The 18792-nt window shown below is 36.1% G+C and overlaps 1 protein-coding gene across 1 annotated transcript in view; it reads right to left on the bottom strand.

Moving 5' to 3' along the window:
• Nucleotides 1-18792, bottom strand: part of ARHGAP15 (Rho GTPase activating protein 15) — a 633529-nt gene that overhangs the window by 191298 nt on the left and 423439 nt on the right. Inside the window, exon 11 of the mRNA XM_053670683.1 lies at nucleotides 15595-15672. Coding sequence (XP_053526658.1) covers nucleotides 15595-15672 — 78 coding nt within the window. The remainder of the gene's footprint in view (nucleotides 1-15594; nucleotides 15673-18792) is intronic.

The following is an 18792-nucleotide window of genomic DNA, read 5'->3' as shown; positions in this document are numbered from 1 at the left end:
AAAGGGGAGAGAACTTCAGGGGAAAAGGGGGAGGTTTTACAGGAACAAGCATAAAGGACACATGGACAAAAATTGGGGGGGGGGAGGTGGAAATGGGAGGGAGGTGGGCTTGGATGGGAGTAAAAAACAGAAAACTGTACATGAACAATAATTAAGAAAACAAACAAAAAAAACTATGGTACATTTACGCAATGGAATAATATGCTGCAGAAAGAAAGAAGGAGCTCCTACTCTTTGTGACAGTATGGATGGAACTGTAAAGCATTATGCTGAGTGAAATGAGCCAGGTGGTGAAAGACAAATACCATATGATCTCACCTATAAGCTGAATCTAATCAGCAAAACAAACAAGCAAGCAAAATATAACCAGAGACATATGAATTAAGAACAAATGGACAGTAACCAGAGGGAAGGTGGGAGGGGGTAATGGTGGGAGGAAGGGGGAAGGGTTTTCAGAAACATCCATAAAGAATACATGGACAAAACAAAAGGGGGGTAGGGTCGAGGGTGAGAGGAGGGAATGGCTGGTGTGTGGGGAGTGGTGGTGGGGAAATGAAGATATCTGTACTTGAAGAACAATAAAAAATAAAATTAAAATAAAAAATAGGAGGTTCTGACAGGGGCAGCTTCATGGAGGTGCTTGGCACATGATGAGTATATTGGGGAATCCAGAAGTCTATTTTTCATCCTCCAGCATCTAACAGTCAGGACAGGGAAAGAGATGTGATATGAAATAGACTAAAACCAGTGCTGAACTGCAGATATAAAATACTATGGGGACACAGTGGCATGGATCCTAATTCCTATTGAGATTTATTCCAGAAATCATGAGATTTGCATTAAGGAGGAGAGTTTATCAATTAGCAAAAACAATGGTGATTTCTCTTACTCAGAAAAAGAGATGTGTTGCTCCTTCCTTTGGGACCAGTCAATACTAATATACATGAATATTACAGCCCCTACGGCTAATGGGATGTTGAATACCAGCATCCTAAGCAGAGAAAAGAGAGTGAGTACCTCATGGTTGCCAGAATTTATATTAACAAGAAGGGAGAACAAGGCACTTACTAAGGAGAAATGTAGCAGGGGGTGAGGAGGCCACAAAAAGACAATCTGAAGAAACGTAAAAGATGAGGAGGTGAAGAAACAGCACAAAAGATGATTACTTAAGCAAAACTATTTCAACAGACCTTTTAGAATCTCACAGATTGTAGGTTAAGTAGACTATTGGACACCCTGCTCTGCCTTGGAGCCTTCACAGTGGAAACCAGGCATTAGAAGACCATAGCTAGGCTTCAAATTCAGATTTGATTTCCACTATCTAGATTTCCATGACTCACACAGTATCTTCCTGAAATATCAGCTGAATGAATAAATTCAACTATCAGCCATTCATTTAACTTCATAGGGACTTTTGTTCATCCGTGAAGTGGATAACTTTCTTGTAAAGATCTAGTGAAACAGAATTTGAAAGTGCCTTACAGAACTCAAGTACTGACATTCTCTTGGCATATGCTAAGGAGTAAATGCCATGCCTTTAAGAGGATTTACCTAATTCTTTAAAACAAAATATATCTCCTTTTTTATTTCATGAGAAATATTTTAGGAAATTAGGAAACTAAAAAAAAAAGACAATAAAAATCAGCAGCACCTGATTCTTAACATTTTATTTATCTCTTGCCATTGTGTCTGGAATGGAGTTCAGCAACATACAGTGAAACAGTCCACTTTGAGACTGATATCTAGTATTTTCAAAATGCCTTTTTTTCAGAAATGGCTCAGCCCTGGGCTTAATCAACTAATCAATTAAAATGTGCGTAAAGATTTCATCAAGAAATTCCTTGAGTTGAAGTAGGACAGACAGACTTAAAAGATATGAACTCTTCTCTTAAGTATTTAGTGTGTTGAGGAGGTAAGCTATGCACATAATTTTTGCTCATGAAATATGACAACATATACAGTATGAGATTATAGTGTATTGAGTAGCTGAAATGACCAGCATAAAATCTAAAAGGACTAGTGATTTCTGTGGGTTGGGGTGGTCCAGTGAAAATTTGAGTTATATTTGAATAATCCAAGGAGGACATGAGATTAGCTCATTATCAAGTATTCTTTACTGTATGTGGGGCAAATTTGCCCACAAAGTCCCTCAGTCAACCACAGATCAAAGTGAAACTACCAAGACACCATCTGCTTGGGGAGGAAAGGTGGCCGATCCCTCAAAGGAGAAGGGCCAAGAGCCCTTTCCTCAATGGGCTTTTATTGGGTTCATTTGCACAAGAATACAGGTAAGGATCAAACAATAGATAGCATTCAAAGAACTATGAGGTCTTATTCTCAGTCAGGGTCAGATAGCTAAAGAGCCATAAAACTTCCTGCTTGGACCCTCATCATTTAAATGACAGCATTCTAAACAAAGCAGGTTTCACAGAATTTTACATATTCTTTCTTAGGATTGATCACCCTGGAGAACCCACCCTTTCCAGCACAGGGCTGCACTGCCTTCCCCATCATAGGTTTTTAGGTTTAAGTGGATTAGAGCCAGGAAGCACTTCTTCCAGAGGACATGGGGACTCAGGCTTTGTCAGAATAGCCAGGGGTCGAGAGTCCATCACTCCCTCTTTGTTGAAGCCCCTGGAGTTCTTCCATGATGGCCTCCCAAGTGATTGTGTCTGGCTTAGGTTGCCCCTCTCTGAGGGGTATTACCCATCTCTGACTAACCAACCATGCATTGGGGGCAGGGGAGGAAGCAGAGACAAGCTTTGTCTTTTTGTGGCTCACATTCCAGAGGTTGCTTATTCAATCTTAACCATGGGGGGGAGGGGGCAGTTACAACTCCCGAAACAAGGCAGAGCAATTCCCAACAACTGTAGAAACCATATACCTCGTTATATCACAATAGATGTCTCCATAAGGATGGTCATGAAAGACTCATTTCAAAATAACTTCCATTTCTACATGGTGTGGCATTTTCCAACATAATACTTTCATTCTCTCATGTGATTGACTCATTCTAAGAGAACAGATAGTCTTGCTTTAAAGACAATAAACTTTCCCTGGAAAGGCTGTGTGACTCAGGCAAGATGGCATAGCTAGTAAGAGGTGATGCGGAAATTGACTCACGTTTTCTAACTTTTGGGTCAGAACTTTCAATGAATCTCATTGCCTAAAGGAAATGGTTCAAAAAGTACATGGAAAATGAGACAAATCGGAATATGGATTTTAACTCAAATAAATCAGTCACCATTAGTAATATTGATTGAACTATAACAACTCACACCCTGTTTTTCTATTTCTACTTTTGCCATCTAAATTTATTCTTCTCATAAAATTCAGAATGATTAAAAAATAATATCAGATTATTTCCTCCTTAGCATCCCCCTCCACCACAGTGATTTACAATGAAGGACAAAACTTCTTAATTTGATATCAAGAGCCTTGCTGGGCTGGCTTTGCCCACCTTTGACATTAGTGTCCTCATCTCACAGGAGCCTTCTTTCCCTGGGGCCAGTTTTCCTTCCACCTTCTCTGCTCTCACCCCACATCTCCTTCCTATTAGGGCAAGTCTCCATTCAAGTGGTTCCTCCTCAAAAACATCTCAGATTATCCAAACTAAGAACCAGTCCTTTCATCCACATCTCTATCATGTTATTTTATTTTCTTGACTCTTGAAATGACCTGTACGCACATTGTTTACTTGCTTATTATCTATCTCGACACTAAAATGAACATTTCACCACAGCCTGATTCTAGAAAAAAGCCTGGTGCATAGAAGGTTTTCAACAAATATTTTTAAGTGACTAAATCCTGATTTGAAGTTTTTTTTAGAAAAATTAAAGCCTCACTTTATTCTTTAAACAAATTTTCCTCTCTTCCTGATTCTTCTCAAATACTCTGCAGTTTTTATTTATTTGAGCCGTGGCAAAACCAGGTAAGTCACTTGTAATCTGTGCCAGAGGTGTCCTTTGGCAGATTGAAATGGAGCTGGCTAGGCCTTGGCAATAAGCAATGTCACTGACAGAGATCACAGTCTGGAAACTCACATAAGCAGGTGACAGTACTGACTATGGTCACAGTACCACTTGGATTGGGAGCCATTCATTGCTTAGGTAGTCTTTCTTGGCCCAGTGGAGCAGGATGTTAGCAGTGGCTCTGGTCTTCCAGCTTGACAGCTGCCTCCTCTCTTTGCCAAGTCTTTCCTATGTGGTCAATGTTGGGTGGTAAATTGTAACTTCATGTGGAAGTGGGAGGTAGTGGTTGGGAGAAATATATGATTCACTGGACTGACTGGACAAAGTTCTATACGTTTTCTTTTTTGTGGCTATATATTTTTTCTGTTTCAACATTATTCAATAATTTACTGCCCTGGCTGGTGTAGCTCAGTGGATTGAGCACGGGCCTGCAAACCAAAAGATCATGGTTCGATTCCCAGTCAGGGCACATGCCTGGGTTGCAGGCCAGTTCCCAGCAGGGGCCAGTTCCCAGCAGGGGTCACATGAGAAGCAACCATACATTGATATTTCTCTCCCTCCCTTCCCTTCTCAAGATAAATAAATAAAATCTAAGAAAATAAATAAAATTATTTAAAAATATGAATTTACTTATTAAATTTGTTCATATTTCAGTAAATAATTATTTGAAGTCTACTATGTGCCAGGTGCAAGAGAACTAGGTGATCAAAACCAGCAAGGTCTTGCTCACACACAGGCTATAATGTAGGGAGGAAGGCAGGCACTGAAGCAACAACTGAACAAGCGAGGCAGTTTCAGGTAGTATGTGTTTTGAAGAGAAGAAAAGAAGATATTGGGACAGGAACTGAGAGGTGGGTACCACAAGAATATCATTTCAGCTTTTATATCATTTGTTCATTGACAGGTGCCTGAAGAGTTCTTACTATATGTGCTAGGTACCATGTAGGATGCTGGAAATGTAACAGCAAATACAATAAATGACATTCTCATTCATGTAGAGCTTATATTTCCATGAATATTCCAGTCCCAAAACCAAGACTAGTGACTTATTAAATGTAAATTAGTGAGAAAATACCAGGGCCTACAGGCCCCACAGGTTCTCCTTTCTACCTCTCCACTCTCACCACATATCTTTGTCAACTCATTATTTTTCAGCCACCCAGATCAACTTTATCAGACACATCAAGCTCATTTCCTTCTCAGGGCTTGGCTTTTGCTCCTGTCAACTTGAAATGCACTTCCTTCAGATCCTCACGAGACTCACTCTTCTCAACATTCAAGTCATCTTCTTAGCAAGGCCTTCCTTGATTAACATACCTGAAACATGCTCCACCCTACGTACCCAGGCTCTTTCCAATGTCCTGGGACCCTCAGAGAAGAGGAGAGCTGATAGGGATACCTGTCACTCTTTCTCCAGTGGGCCCATGAATGGGAGGACATAAAAGAAAATGAGTTTTAAAGTTTGTGTGACTCCAAGTCATTCAAATTTTCATTTGAGCATTGCTTCAGCCCCTACATTTGTAAATTTTGGTCACTTATCTTTAGGGTGTGCATGGGGACTTGAAAAAATTCCTTCTTGACTAGGCACTATCATAACTATTCCTTTTAAGAAGCAGCTTTGAGGATACATTTTTTATCTACAGCACAATTTTGTTAGGAAATACTTTGAAACTACGTGGAGCAGTTTGAAAAAGAGGTGTTATATAAATATATGAGTCACTGAAAATGTAATTACTAGCAACAGGGACTTCCTATACATAAACAAAACAAAGTGTATTTTCAAAATTCCGTGCATAGGGTTAATAAGAACAATACAGTTTCATTACTATTTATTTAATTTTGATTTTCTTTCTTTCTAGTCACTCTCAGCATTTCAGAGAGCCAACATGGCAAGCCAGGTTATGCTGCTCCTCCCAATATCATGGTGGACTTGCCCATTGTAATCAATATACTATGTTAAGAACTAGTCAGTCATCTTTTGTCAAGCTTTGTCGGAAAGAAGCAGAGAATGGGGATACAAGATTATTAAACACTTTGTTTCTGATCCATGATTCTCCAATTTAAAATGAAGGACTAATTTATAGGAGTATGGAAGAAAACATAATCTAAAACATAGCTTGAGTTTTCTTTATTGAAACACCCAGACATGTCACCTAATACAATCTACCAATGAGACTATTTATTATTAGAAGTTTGCCATTATTTGATTTTATAAGAGAAAATTTTTGCTTAGTTCATACAAACTATTGGGCACTTTTTTATACTGGGGAAACAAAGATGAACCAAACTTTCCATTCTTGATAAAGTCATGGGCAGTTAGGGATTATTCGTTAAAATAACATTTTTAAATGAGGTTTTCTCTTATATAAGGGTCATATAGACTGGTACTATAGTATTATAATATAGTATTATAAAAGAGAATATAGTGTTATAAGGAGAAGAAGAAACTGTCTCTCTGCCCCCATCCCCATGGAGTAAATTTAACATGAGTTCACTGTCTTCAGAACATATTATTTTTGTGGCCTTAGAAAAGTTACTTTCTAAGCCATCTTTTTGAGCCATAATTTTTCTGTATGAATAACATGAATAATAAAGTATATCTACCTTACAAAATTTTATGAGAGTTAGAGATAACTCTAACTTTGCATACCCACAATGTAGTAGATTCTCAGTTAAATGCTAGCCATCATTAGCATCAGTGTTATCCTGTTACATGTTAAAATATTATTTACTTCTTAGTTTTCTAAGATATAGTTGGGCAAAACATCTTTTCTTTGTATTTATTCCAGAATCTACAACAAAGGGAAACATTGTAAAAAATGAACATTTACAAAAATCTACATTGTAAAAAATGTGTCAATAATTTTAATCATATTATGAATACACAAGTTACATCTGTGGCATTTTTAATTATACCCCAAATTATGACTCAGAATTTATAAAAGTTAGTTAACTATATCAATCAATAGCCAAAGAAGAAACTTTATATCACTAGAAAACTAGAAAATGAAAAAGGGATTCATAGTCTCTTTATACTTTCCTCAAACAAAAATTTCACATGTCTTATAGCTTGTAGGGCATATCTCCATTAGATAGCCAGAATAAAACCAGCTGGGTATTGTGCAGTGGTTCCCCATTCTGGCCGTGCACTTGACTCAACTAAGTCGTTTTTCTTTTAAAACACATACTTATAGTTCCAACTCCAGACTTTTAACATCAGAGTTTCTATAACTGGGCTCCAAAATCCTTATTTTTGAAAGCCTCCACTACTTAATTCTTGTGGCAGACAGACTTTAAGATGACCCCTAATTATTCCCTACTCATTGGGTTTATGCTTTGTGTAATCTCCAAATCTAGGGAATAAATAGGAACTGTGACTTGCTTCTAACTCTCGGAATGACCCAAAGAAGACAGGCTGTAGCCTTCATGATTTTATGTAAGATTATACTTCTGCTTTACCTATGAGTCTCTCATCCTTGCTGCTTTGATGAAGCCAGCTGTCATGATGTGAAATGGCCCACAGAGAACTCCACAAAGACTTTGGCCAATGGCTAGTCATGTGGAGACTTTAAGTTCAACAATCTACAAGAAACTAACCCTGCCAACAATTAGGTGGGCTTGGAAGCAGAACTGTTTCCCATCCAGCCTCCAGATGAGAAACCACCCCTTGTCAACACCTTGATTGCAGCATTGCAGAGGATTCAGCTAATCCATTTCCAGACTTCTGACCCCCCAAACAGGGCGATAATAAAGGTGTTGCTCTAAGCAGCTAAGTTGGTGATCATCTTGTTATGCAGCAGTAGCTAACCAACACAATTCTGAAATGTGGTCAGGGCTGGGAGCTAGAGCTACACAGAGCATAGCTAGGCACAAGTAAGCTTGGTGTGCTATACCACAATTTTTAGTAGCTACTCATTACTCGGATGGTGACAATGACTATTCATGATGGTGATAGATTTTTATAAGATTCCTTGGGAATTGCATCATTCTGGCTTCTTTTACTTCTGGATGCAATGGCCAAACCTATGTGGAATGGCCACAACAGAATTCAAACCTAACATTTCAGTAGACTTGCCCTCTTCAGTGATCACGGGGCTATTCTTTTGGAACATGGAATCTCTGAAAAGCCTATTCATAATGTAAGACTAATTTTTCTTTTGTGTCTAGGAACCAATCTTATTAATTTGGCTAGTAATAAGATTACTTGTTTAATAACAGGAAGTCTCCAAAGTTTTCTTATAGTCTAAGGAAATTTAGTCATGTAGAAGTCAAAAGCCATACTTGATTATTAATATTGAGTATCATATTTATATTGAGAAAACTCAGTAATACTCATCTGATTTTATATAAATATTTTCATCTTAATTAAATTAATACTAAGTATCACTTGGTTGATTCAGAGTTTTTAAAGTCCTCATGTTTCCATTATTAATCCTAATTTGGAAATGAAGAGTCTGTAATTCACAGGGGTTGTTAAAATAGCTTCTATTAGACCAACAAACAGCTCAGAATTGAGATAAAGAAGCTGTTCCATTGATTTTTATCCCGTACTTTCTCCCACTGGAGGGTTTCTGCCTTTAATTGTTTGCCACACATTAGGTCAGGACTTATGGCTTAGTATGTAATAAATTATAAAGTATAATTTATAACAAATGCATGGTATAATTTTGCTTTAAATAGGTAGTTAGAATTTGTGTAGTCCATAGACTAGAAATATTCATGAAGTTGTTATTAGACTGTTATGTAGAAACTAAAGACTGTATTAATGTGTATGAATGTCAAGAGCTCATTTGTTTTGATGTCTGTGTTCAGCATTATCTACTAATGACAATATATTTCCTTAGGCAGCTCAAAAGCAATACAAATTTTGCCATCAGTGGTCTTGGAGCTCCCTGACTCAGTGCAGCTGAAAAATGAGGTCTAAGAAAGTTTCCAAAGCCCTGAACGATCTTAGAGTCTGGTTCTTTTGTGATCAAGTGATCTTTCAGCCATAATAGGAAAAACAAATCATTGTTAAAAGTTAATCTTGTCACACGGAAGCCAGAAAGGTATAATATCCATGATTCGACTTACCAGACTTACCAAAAAACCACCCTGCGGAATGGGACACCGAGCAAATAATACCGTTTGTTTTGTTGCTGCTATGGTTTACCGTGAGAGTAAGTAGGCTTAAGGAAACACATCATTTTAAAAGCAATGAGGGCAATATAAACACACTTAATAGAAAAATGACTGGACTTGATACAAACATTATTTTATTAGACCAGACCCAGAAGTTTTGAAATCCTTTTCCAGATATTTTTTCTGTTTCATCCAATTGCTTATTTTGTGATAAAATGGCCAGTTGTTCACATTCTTTCTTTCTCCTTTTTAATTCAATTTTTGATAATATTAAAACCACAGGGAGAGCTACTAAAGTTAATGCTTTGCTTTACTTTGTAACATGAATCTATGTAAAAGTTTTAGATATAGTTTATAGTGCAAAATTACTTCTATAATACTTTATATTCAATTTATCTTATTCTTAGCATGTTCAAAAAAGCAAATTTATCTCTTTAAGCCAATATTTAATGTGGATTATTATGCTGGTAAGATCTGGGTAAATAAAAATATGCAAAGTGCAACCACAAATTAATAGGAAAAAAAGAACCTCTTTCATTTAAAGCAACACACACACACACACACACACACACACACACACACACACATCCGCACATAAAATTATGATTCTTGGCCATGTAGATTTACGGCATTTAGATACTTTGTTCCTCCTGGTGTGAAAAGTAAAAGAGAATGTTCCTAGAATCTTCCTGTAATTTTTTTCTATATGTGAAGAACATGCCTAAAATCCTGATAAGAAGCAATTTCCTCCAATTCTGAGAAATGATTAGAGGGAATGTGTGTTAGTGTACTAAGAACCACCAGTCTAGAAAATTCCCAGTCAGTTCTTCCTGCATTACTTCATGTTCTTCCATTGGCTCATGGGCTTGAGAAGATTCATAGTTGATATTTTCTGAAAAGGATGCCAGTCTTTCTTGTCCCCTTTCTACACAGTGAAAGAAAAGTTCTAAGTAATGCTACAGAAAGTCTGAACTGAATTTAGAGTGGGGCAATAAGACGAGATGTGCAGCTCAAACCAGAGTGTTTGAAATCAGGGAATTCAGTTTGGTGGGCTTTCTAAGACCCATTGACAAAAGTTTGCAGGACAGTTATGCAACATTCTTCATGCTGAAGTCTGTTCTTTTGTTCTTTGCAAAAGTACCCTCACACGAGAAAATCATCAGGTCACAGATCATTCTGAAGAATCAACTCAGTGTCACAGGCTGATGACCAGTTGACATCTAAGGTCATGGAACAGCTCTCTTTGGGAGATGCCCTCAGAGAGTGAAGTGTTGTATCAGCAGAATGTCCCTGATGGATGTCACCAAATACACCAAACAGGGCACAGCACTGCCCACTAATATACCAACAGCCCAGCAGATTGTGAGTCCTGATGCTTTTCCTGAAGGCTACAAGGGAATATTGTGTTAAAGCAGTTCTTGGTCCAAACACAGATACATAAAACCTTACAGAGCAGCACCAAGCTTATTTCTAACTTCAATACTTCATATTCTCCCAGGCCTTTCTCTTTTTTGAACAGTTTTAGCCAAACTCCTATGACAGTGCTTTGTCAGTTACTGATACTAGAAAGCAGGTATAAACAGAAAGTCATTAGCAAGTGTGTGTAGCACTAAAAGACTGAAATGTACTTTTATAAGGAAGTAATCAACAATTAAGGAATGAAGAATGCCCAATCATGGCAGTGGTTTTCAGCATAGGCTCTGAGCCAGAGAGAACTGGGATCTAGCTCCTTCACCTGCTGTATGACCTTAGGGTATATTTAACATCTCTGAACCTCAGTTTTCTCATTTTTTAAGTAGAAACAATAATAGTACCCATTTTATGGAATGGTAGAAAGGATTAAATTAAATTATTTAAGAAAAGCAGTAAAGTACCTGCCACACAATTATGAAAATGTCAGCTACTTTTATAATACTAATTATTATTACCACCATTAGTAGTTATAATTAGGATAGTCTTTTCAAAAGTGGTCTTTGAATTTAGCTTGTATGCCATCAGATCTGGAAGTATAATAAGGGTATATACAATTCCTACCAAGTTAGTGAGTCAAAAGAAAAATCAAAACAAATTAAATCATTCAACTAGTGTATTTAGAATTGCTGATGATTAAAGCATTCAAGAAAGTTAGTGAAATACATAAATTGTAACTGAACTGTTCCTGAAAATCCACCAAATCAGTTTTATTTGTCTAGCCTAATGGTGGGTAGGGCTTGTTCATTTTAAATACGTATATTTAGAACCTTCTAAAAAAAGAAACATTGTGGAATGTGAACATGGAACAGATAAAAGGTGTTAAAACAAAGAGGGTATACATTCATATTCTATCTTTGAACATAAAAAAACAGTGCATTGCATTCACATATGATTTGTGCCTTTCATAGACTTATCATCACATTGCCGCTTTATTTCATATTACACACACAGAGGAGGGGCCATGATGCACACATGCAGCCCCCTTTGACCCCAGCACTGATTCTCTTTTAAGTGAGCTCTACTATCAGAGAGAGACCAGTGTGCAAATAGAGGGGAAGGTATGGTGTTTGTATCAGGGTAGCAAAATTTGAGAGAAGCTGGTATATGCATTTCTTTTACCATCCATTCAAAAAACTCCATGGCACAGCTTGGACAAAACCACCAGTATCAAAGGTCCTAAGGTAGCATAATTTGTGTTGAGTGTGTTGCATTCTGACAATGCTATAAACCAGGAAGACAGTTTACTGACAATTCTGTGCTACCAGATACCAACCCAGGCCTCTGTCCAGCTTTACGTTGTCAACTCATGGAAACATGAGCAGTCACACAGCCTCAGAGGACGCCGCAGTTTGGATTGCAAAAGACAAGATGGACAGATTTCATGTTTTCATTGCAGATTTTCTTTTGCCTTTTCAAACTGCTGAGCATAATTTTTTTAAGGCAGGAAATACAACTAGTGTTTGTTTCTACCATGGCTTATGTTTTGAGATTTCTTCTTTGTAGAAGAAATGTGTTGCCCAGCTGTCTAGAATTCCAATCAGGATATGGTTTCAGTATGAAATATATTGCAAGAGTAATTTTAACTGGTTATAAGCGGGAATGCAAATAAGGCTGGTCTATTTTCTCCAACTTCTACCCACAAAGAGGGTGCTCTGGGTCAGTCTAATGGGGCCGGTATGAGTAACGGAGGTAAAGTTTTTAGTTCTGTTTCTTCCTCCCCATCCTCCAGGAAGGAGAGTAATTGTGAAATGCAAAGGTTCACATTAGTGAGCAAGCAGAGCTGTGGAGATTCTCAGTTACAGAGATTCTCAGAAATGAGTCACATGGCTGCCAGTCAGAAGTACTGCAGTCAACACTTAAAAGGGTGGTTCAACCTGAGTTTAATGAATTCTCAGTAATACCCTTTCTACGTGCAACCTCCCCCTCACCAAACACACACATTATTCAGTAACTATTAATTAAGAATTCCCTCTATGAAGACCCAGGGCTTCTACTGGTCAATAGAGGCAGATTCAAGGATGATTCAGGTCTTACCTTCTTAGGTATGTAGAGATTATATAAGTGGCAGATATTTCAACTGGTATCTTATTCTTTTCATTCCAAGACTTTGAGATTTTAATGTTTGTAAAATATAATCACTGAGTACATTTCATACTGTTCCCTTCAAAAGATGGCATTATATTTCTGGGTCTTATAATAAATGAAATTTTGGAAGTTATATGTGTATGTAGTACAGGAAATTCAACTACCTAGTGAAACAGGACCACAGGAGAGAATTATTTATAATCTGGGCCTTGAAGAATAAGGAGACATCTATCAGTCAGGAAGCTCATGTGTGGGTGGGAAAGAAAACGTGAGAGGATATTGAAAGTAGAGAGATGAGACTATGCAAAATCATTAAGTAATGCAACAGCACGTAAATATGGGAAATGAACTGTGAAGGAAATTCAGAGGATCTGAAGCTAGATAGAAGTTAGATGTGAAGCCAGAGTAGGAGTCTGTGTAGACTTTGTGTAAATTCTCCTGAAGGCAGAGACACCACTGACTGCTTGTAAGTGAAAGGAAAACTCACACGTTTTAATCAACTACCCCGGGTGAGTCTGTTGTGTCACTAAGGGATGCCACGTGTTATCTCATTTAATTTTCTCAAATGTTTCCAAGGAGTTCCCCGCCCCCCATGCTCCACCCCATTCTTTACAAATAAGAAACAGTGCAGAGAGTTAAAAAAAATGCCAAGGACATATGTCTGATTTTAAACCTATAAATGGTCTGTAACACCACATGATGTTTTAGTATCCTTGTTAGTCTGTAACATTTTCTAATTTGTCATTTTTTATTTTAATTCATAATCTTTTTTTTTAAAAGATTTTATTTATCTTTAGAAGGGAAGGGAAGGAGAGAGGGAGAGAAACATCAATGTATGGTTACCTCTCATGAGTCCCCTGCTGGGAACTGGCCTGCAGGGAACCGGCCTGCAACCGGGCATGTGCCCTGACTGGGAATCGAACCGCGATTGTCTGGTTCGCAGGCCCGCGCTCAATCCACTGAGCTACACCAGCCAGGGCCTTAATTCATAATCTTTTTAAACAACCTTAGAAATAGTTTACTATACTTCTACACAAAATAATAAAATAAATGTCTCAGTATTTGTCAAAATTTTCTGGTACATAGAAAAAGTGTTGCAAATTCTATGTATACCTACACATATTTGTCCTAAAATAATACTATTGGAATCTGTCTTTCCAATTCAGTCTTTTTAAGAGAAATTTTAGGTTTACAGAAAAGCTGAATGGGAAACAAAGAGTTCCTATACATCCTTTGTGCTCTTCCCCTAGTTCCCCCAACCCCTTTCCTAGTTTCCCTTATTAACATCTTGCATTTGTGTGGTGCATTTGTTACAATCAGTTTGCAAATACTGATATTTCATTATTAACCAAGGTCTACAGTTTAAATTAAGTTTCACTCTGTATTTTGTGCATTATATGTATTTTGAGAAACATAATGTCATGCATCCACTATCACAATATCAAAACAGGATAGTTCAATGGCCATACACCTCCCTTGTGCTCACATATCATCCCTCCTTCCCTCAAATCCTCTGCTGCCACTGAACTTTTACTGTGCATAATTTTGCCTTTGCCAGATTGTCATACAGTTGGGATAACTTTGCATGAAGCCTTTTCAGACTGGTTTCTTTCACTTAGCAATATGTACTTAAGGTTCTTCCAAGTCTTTTTGTAGTTTGATAGCTCATTTATTTTTATCATTGAATAATATTCCATTATATGGATGTGCCATGGTTTGTTTATCCCTTCATGTATTGAAGAAGGTCTCCTTGGTTGCTTTCAAGTTTTACCAATTATAAATAAAGCTGCTGAAAAATTTGTGTGCAGGTTTTTGTGGGGATGGAAGTTTTGAACTCATTTGGGTGAATACCAAGGAGTGCAATTGCTGTGTATTATGGTAAAAATATCCATACTACATGCAAACATAATAAAATATGTTTATTTTCATAAGAAACTGCCAAACTATCTTCCAAAGTGGCTGTACCATTTTGCATTTTCCCAACAGTGAATGTGAGTTCCTGTTGCTCCACATACTTGCCAGCATCGGGAATTGTCAGTATTTCAGATTTTAGATATTCTAATAACTGGGCAGGGGTTTCATGTTGCCTTTGATTGCAACCCTTTAATGATATATGCATTTCCTAATTTTCAGTTCTTTGACTTATCAATTATGTTACTTCTCTAACATCTGTGATTTTGACTTAAAAATTAAAAAAAATTATTGTTGTTCAATTACAGTTCTCTTCGTTTTCCCTATGCTGCTCTTTGCTACCCCAGTCAAACCCCCCTCTCTCCCTTACTTCCACCCTCCCCCTTAGTTTTGTCCATGTGTCCTTCATAGTTTTTCCTGATAACCCTTCCTACCATTATTCCTTTCTACTTTCCCTCTGGTTACTGTCAGATTGTTTCTTACTTTCAGTGTCTCTGGTTATATTTTGCTTGCTTTTTTGCTTTTGTTGATTATGCTCCAGTTACAGATGAGATGATATGGTATTTGTCCCTCACTGCCTGGCTTATTTCACTTAGCATAATAATCTCCAGTTCCACCCATGCTGTCACTAAGGGTAGGAGTACCTTCTTTCTCTCTGCTGCATAGTATTCCATCATGTAAATGATTTTCAAATTTTCTATCATTCATTTATGCATTTAGTTATCAATATATATTAAATGTATATAATGTGCCAGTAATACTCTTCTTCATTTTTATTATTCTTTTCTTCATTTTTAGTTTTTCATATCCTCTCATTATTTATTTCACATAAACTGCTAACTGGTCCTTATCTCTATTTATCTTCTTGTAAACTACCTTTTACTTCTCTGATGATAACTGGTAATCTCATTAACTTTCTCCTTCCCCCTTTAAAACTTTTATTATTATATATTCACAATGCCTACAGCACAGAATATGAAATATTGGTGCATACAAAACTACTAAAAATGTAAAAATTAAATAAATCCCTTACCTTGGTTGACAATAAACCTTAGTTTCTGTATTGTTGCCAGATTGCCACTAACTCGATATATTCCATCAACATCTAGACCTGAAAATAAAAGTGCATGTGTTATATTTGCTGATATGAAAACTGAGATGGTCAAAAGAAAAAAAATAATAAATATGGGAAGAAAGACAGTAGTAAATCACCACCAAATATCTCTCTGTTACAGATAAAACATTCCTATGTCCTAAACCAAGCAAACTTCAATATTTTGATCCCAAAAGACTACACATGAAGTTCAGTGACAGTTAATGATCAACACATCTGAGTCTAATTGACACATAAAGAAGCAGTAGATAGCATGGGGTTTCATGATATGGTTAAGATTCTTTCCCAAGGAAAATATAGGAATTAAATTGGGAGTGGGGTGTTGTAGGGAAGAGGAAACTTCATGTATTATTACACTTTTTGGGAAGATAGAATAACTCAAGGTGTTTTCAGTAACATGTATTGACTTGATGATTTCAAACTATAGTATGAAGTTTCTATTCCAGATATACAATCAGTATGATAGTCTGTAATGTATTACAGTTAATTGGGCACCCTGTTATGTATGGAGAGAAATAAAAAAGGAATACTTGACAAAATGGTGAAATTAGTTTCAGATTACTTTAAAACTGGTCATCTATAATTCAAAATAATTTATGCTGGCAATGACTTTGGATAATCAACCACTTGTTTTCCACACATCTATTACAGTGTATAGTTATTTCTAATACCAAGTTATCAAGAAGATAAAGAAATAAAAAATAAAAAAGATAGACACATTCAAACAGTATCATTGTCCCTAAAATATTGATAATATAATTTTAATGTCAGGAGTATATATTCCTTGATGTGTCCATGCCCTTAGGGAACTGGGGTGAGATGGCCGGCCAATACAGAAGTTGCTGTCTCAGCAGAGTCTCTAAGGTGGTACAATGCCATGGCTGAATGTTGTAATTTACAATCATAGTATTAAATAAGTTGGTGGAAATTATTGTCATAGTGTAATAGCATAAAGTCTTTGAAAAGCTCTTTACTGACATGAAGTGAGTTTTTTCATTGTTTATCATCTCTGCTTTTACATATTTTATTTTAGGAAATTTCTGTCATTGTGCAAAATATTTCATCAGTGAATCAGGATAGAATAACAAAACACTTAACATTGGCATTAATGGCATAATTTAAAAAATCATGGATTTTATTTTATTGGTTATTATTTCTTTTTAATCATTCATTATTTTTACAAGACTCTATCTTCTTAGGGCAGTTTTAGGTATATAGCAGAATCGATAGGGAGGTACAAATATTTCTATCACAGGAGCATAGCCTCTCCATTATCAACATTCCCCACCAGAAGAGCACATTTATTACAACTGGTGAACCTGCATTGATACATCATAATCATTCAGAATCTATTGTTTACATCCTGATTCAACCTTAATGCACATTCTATGGTTCTGAACAAACGCATAATGACACGTATCCATCATTATAGTGCCATACAAAGTATTTCCACTGAAAAGTGGAAATAAAAATTCTTCCCTGCAGAGTGATCTTCACAATGGTTGCTGCTCTTCCATGTAATAAACTGCAGAGTAACTTAGAATAGCTATTAGCAAATTTACTAATTAGTGTGAGTTTTGTATTTCTAGAATAATTTAATAATAAATTACCAAGACTGTGTCCTTTTCTGAAAACTATGAATTTGTAAGGAATTGAAATAAGATTGGACACTTTGTAGTCAAAGTGTAAAACATACACATTAATGAAAATCAAATACATTCTTTTTTCCTGATGCACAATATAGCTCCATTAATCAAAAGATACTCCAGTTTCTTTGCTTTAAGTACACTATACATTTAATAACTTAAATGTGACAGTCACCTTAATGAACACTTTTCTAATATTTGATTTCTAGTTTTGATATAGAACCATGTTGTTTGTTAATTTATGCACATATATCCAGAACTTTATAATTCATTAACCATTTTTTCCTTGCTTCGTCATTAGATGGTACTGGGTACTTAGTTTTAAATATAATTTTAAAATAATGTGATAGAATTAAAAAATATTAAAACTTATGTATTCAACTAAGTGTATCCCTTTCAAAGTTTTCCTTGTTGGGATTATGCTTAATTTTTTGAAATATGGGCCATGGAGGAAAATATTTTGGAATTCTCTAAAATCACCTTGAGGGGCTCCATATTATCTATAGAAATATGTTCAAAACAGCAAGTTTAGGGCCTTTTTGTAATAGTTTTGGATCTGAAAGTAGTTGAAGGCCATTTAGAACCAGAAATGGTGAATAATGCTATCTTGCTTGCCAATACAAACACAGTTTGGCCAAATGAATGTGATCCTGATATTTTCCATGAATTATCAGTTGCTCTGAAGGAATTTGAGAAACAGAATATTTTAGAAAATAAAAACATCAATGAGATATGTAGGTCTATATTCTCCAAATGAGAAATCTTAATGCTTTTAAAAAAGAATCAGTTGAATTTTCCCTGTTTAAAATAATGATTATAGATGAGAGGTCAATATCTATTACAATAAAAATGAGAAAATTTACTATATGCATTTTTAAATTAATTTTTGTTTTCCAATTAGTTGGATCCTTATCAGAGGTTATTAGTAAATGAAACTACTTTAATTTCAACATATTTTTATTGTAAATAAGATTCTTCTTAAACCTTACTTTAATATACATGTCTCTTTATATGAGGTATAAAACCAAGTATATTTTTACTTTCAGACTAGGGCTCTCTTTTTTTTAAATAGTATTTTATCTGTTATTGAAATGCACATGTTGTCTAGTGTTATAAACTGAATTTCAATTACTAAAATTCTTCAGTAGCAAAAAACTTTCTTTTTCTCTTATATGAATTTACGGTTATACCATAAGAAGTGCCCCATTGGTCTTTAATAAATTTTGGTAGAAGTTTTTTTTTTTTTCTTTTCAAGTTCAGTAATCAGAAACATTTGGAAGAACAGTATGGGTTAGATATATTATGTATGAGCAATTGAAAAAGCACTATACTACTAAAACAAAGCAGCCTCATCCTAAATTAATAACCCAATTTTCTTTCTGGATACCAAGATGGAGGGCTGGGAATGAGGACAGCGAGGCTACCTCAGCCCAGCACCACCACTGTGGTTGCAGAACTAAGTCCCAGCAGA

Source organism: Artibeus jamaicensis, unplaced genomic scaffold (genome assembly GCF_021234435.1).
Source record: "Artibeus jamaicensis isolate MK-2021 breed Jamaican fruit bat unplaced genomic scaffold, CSHL_Jam_final contig_603, whole genome shotgun sequence".
In the NCBI taxonomy this organism is placed as follows: domain Eukaryota; kingdom Metazoa; phylum Chordata; class Mammalia; order Chiroptera; family Phyllostomidae; genus Artibeus; species Artibeus jamaicensis.
Note: the sequence above shows the minus strand (reverse complement) of the source record. Positions and strands in the feature narration are given on the sequence as shown.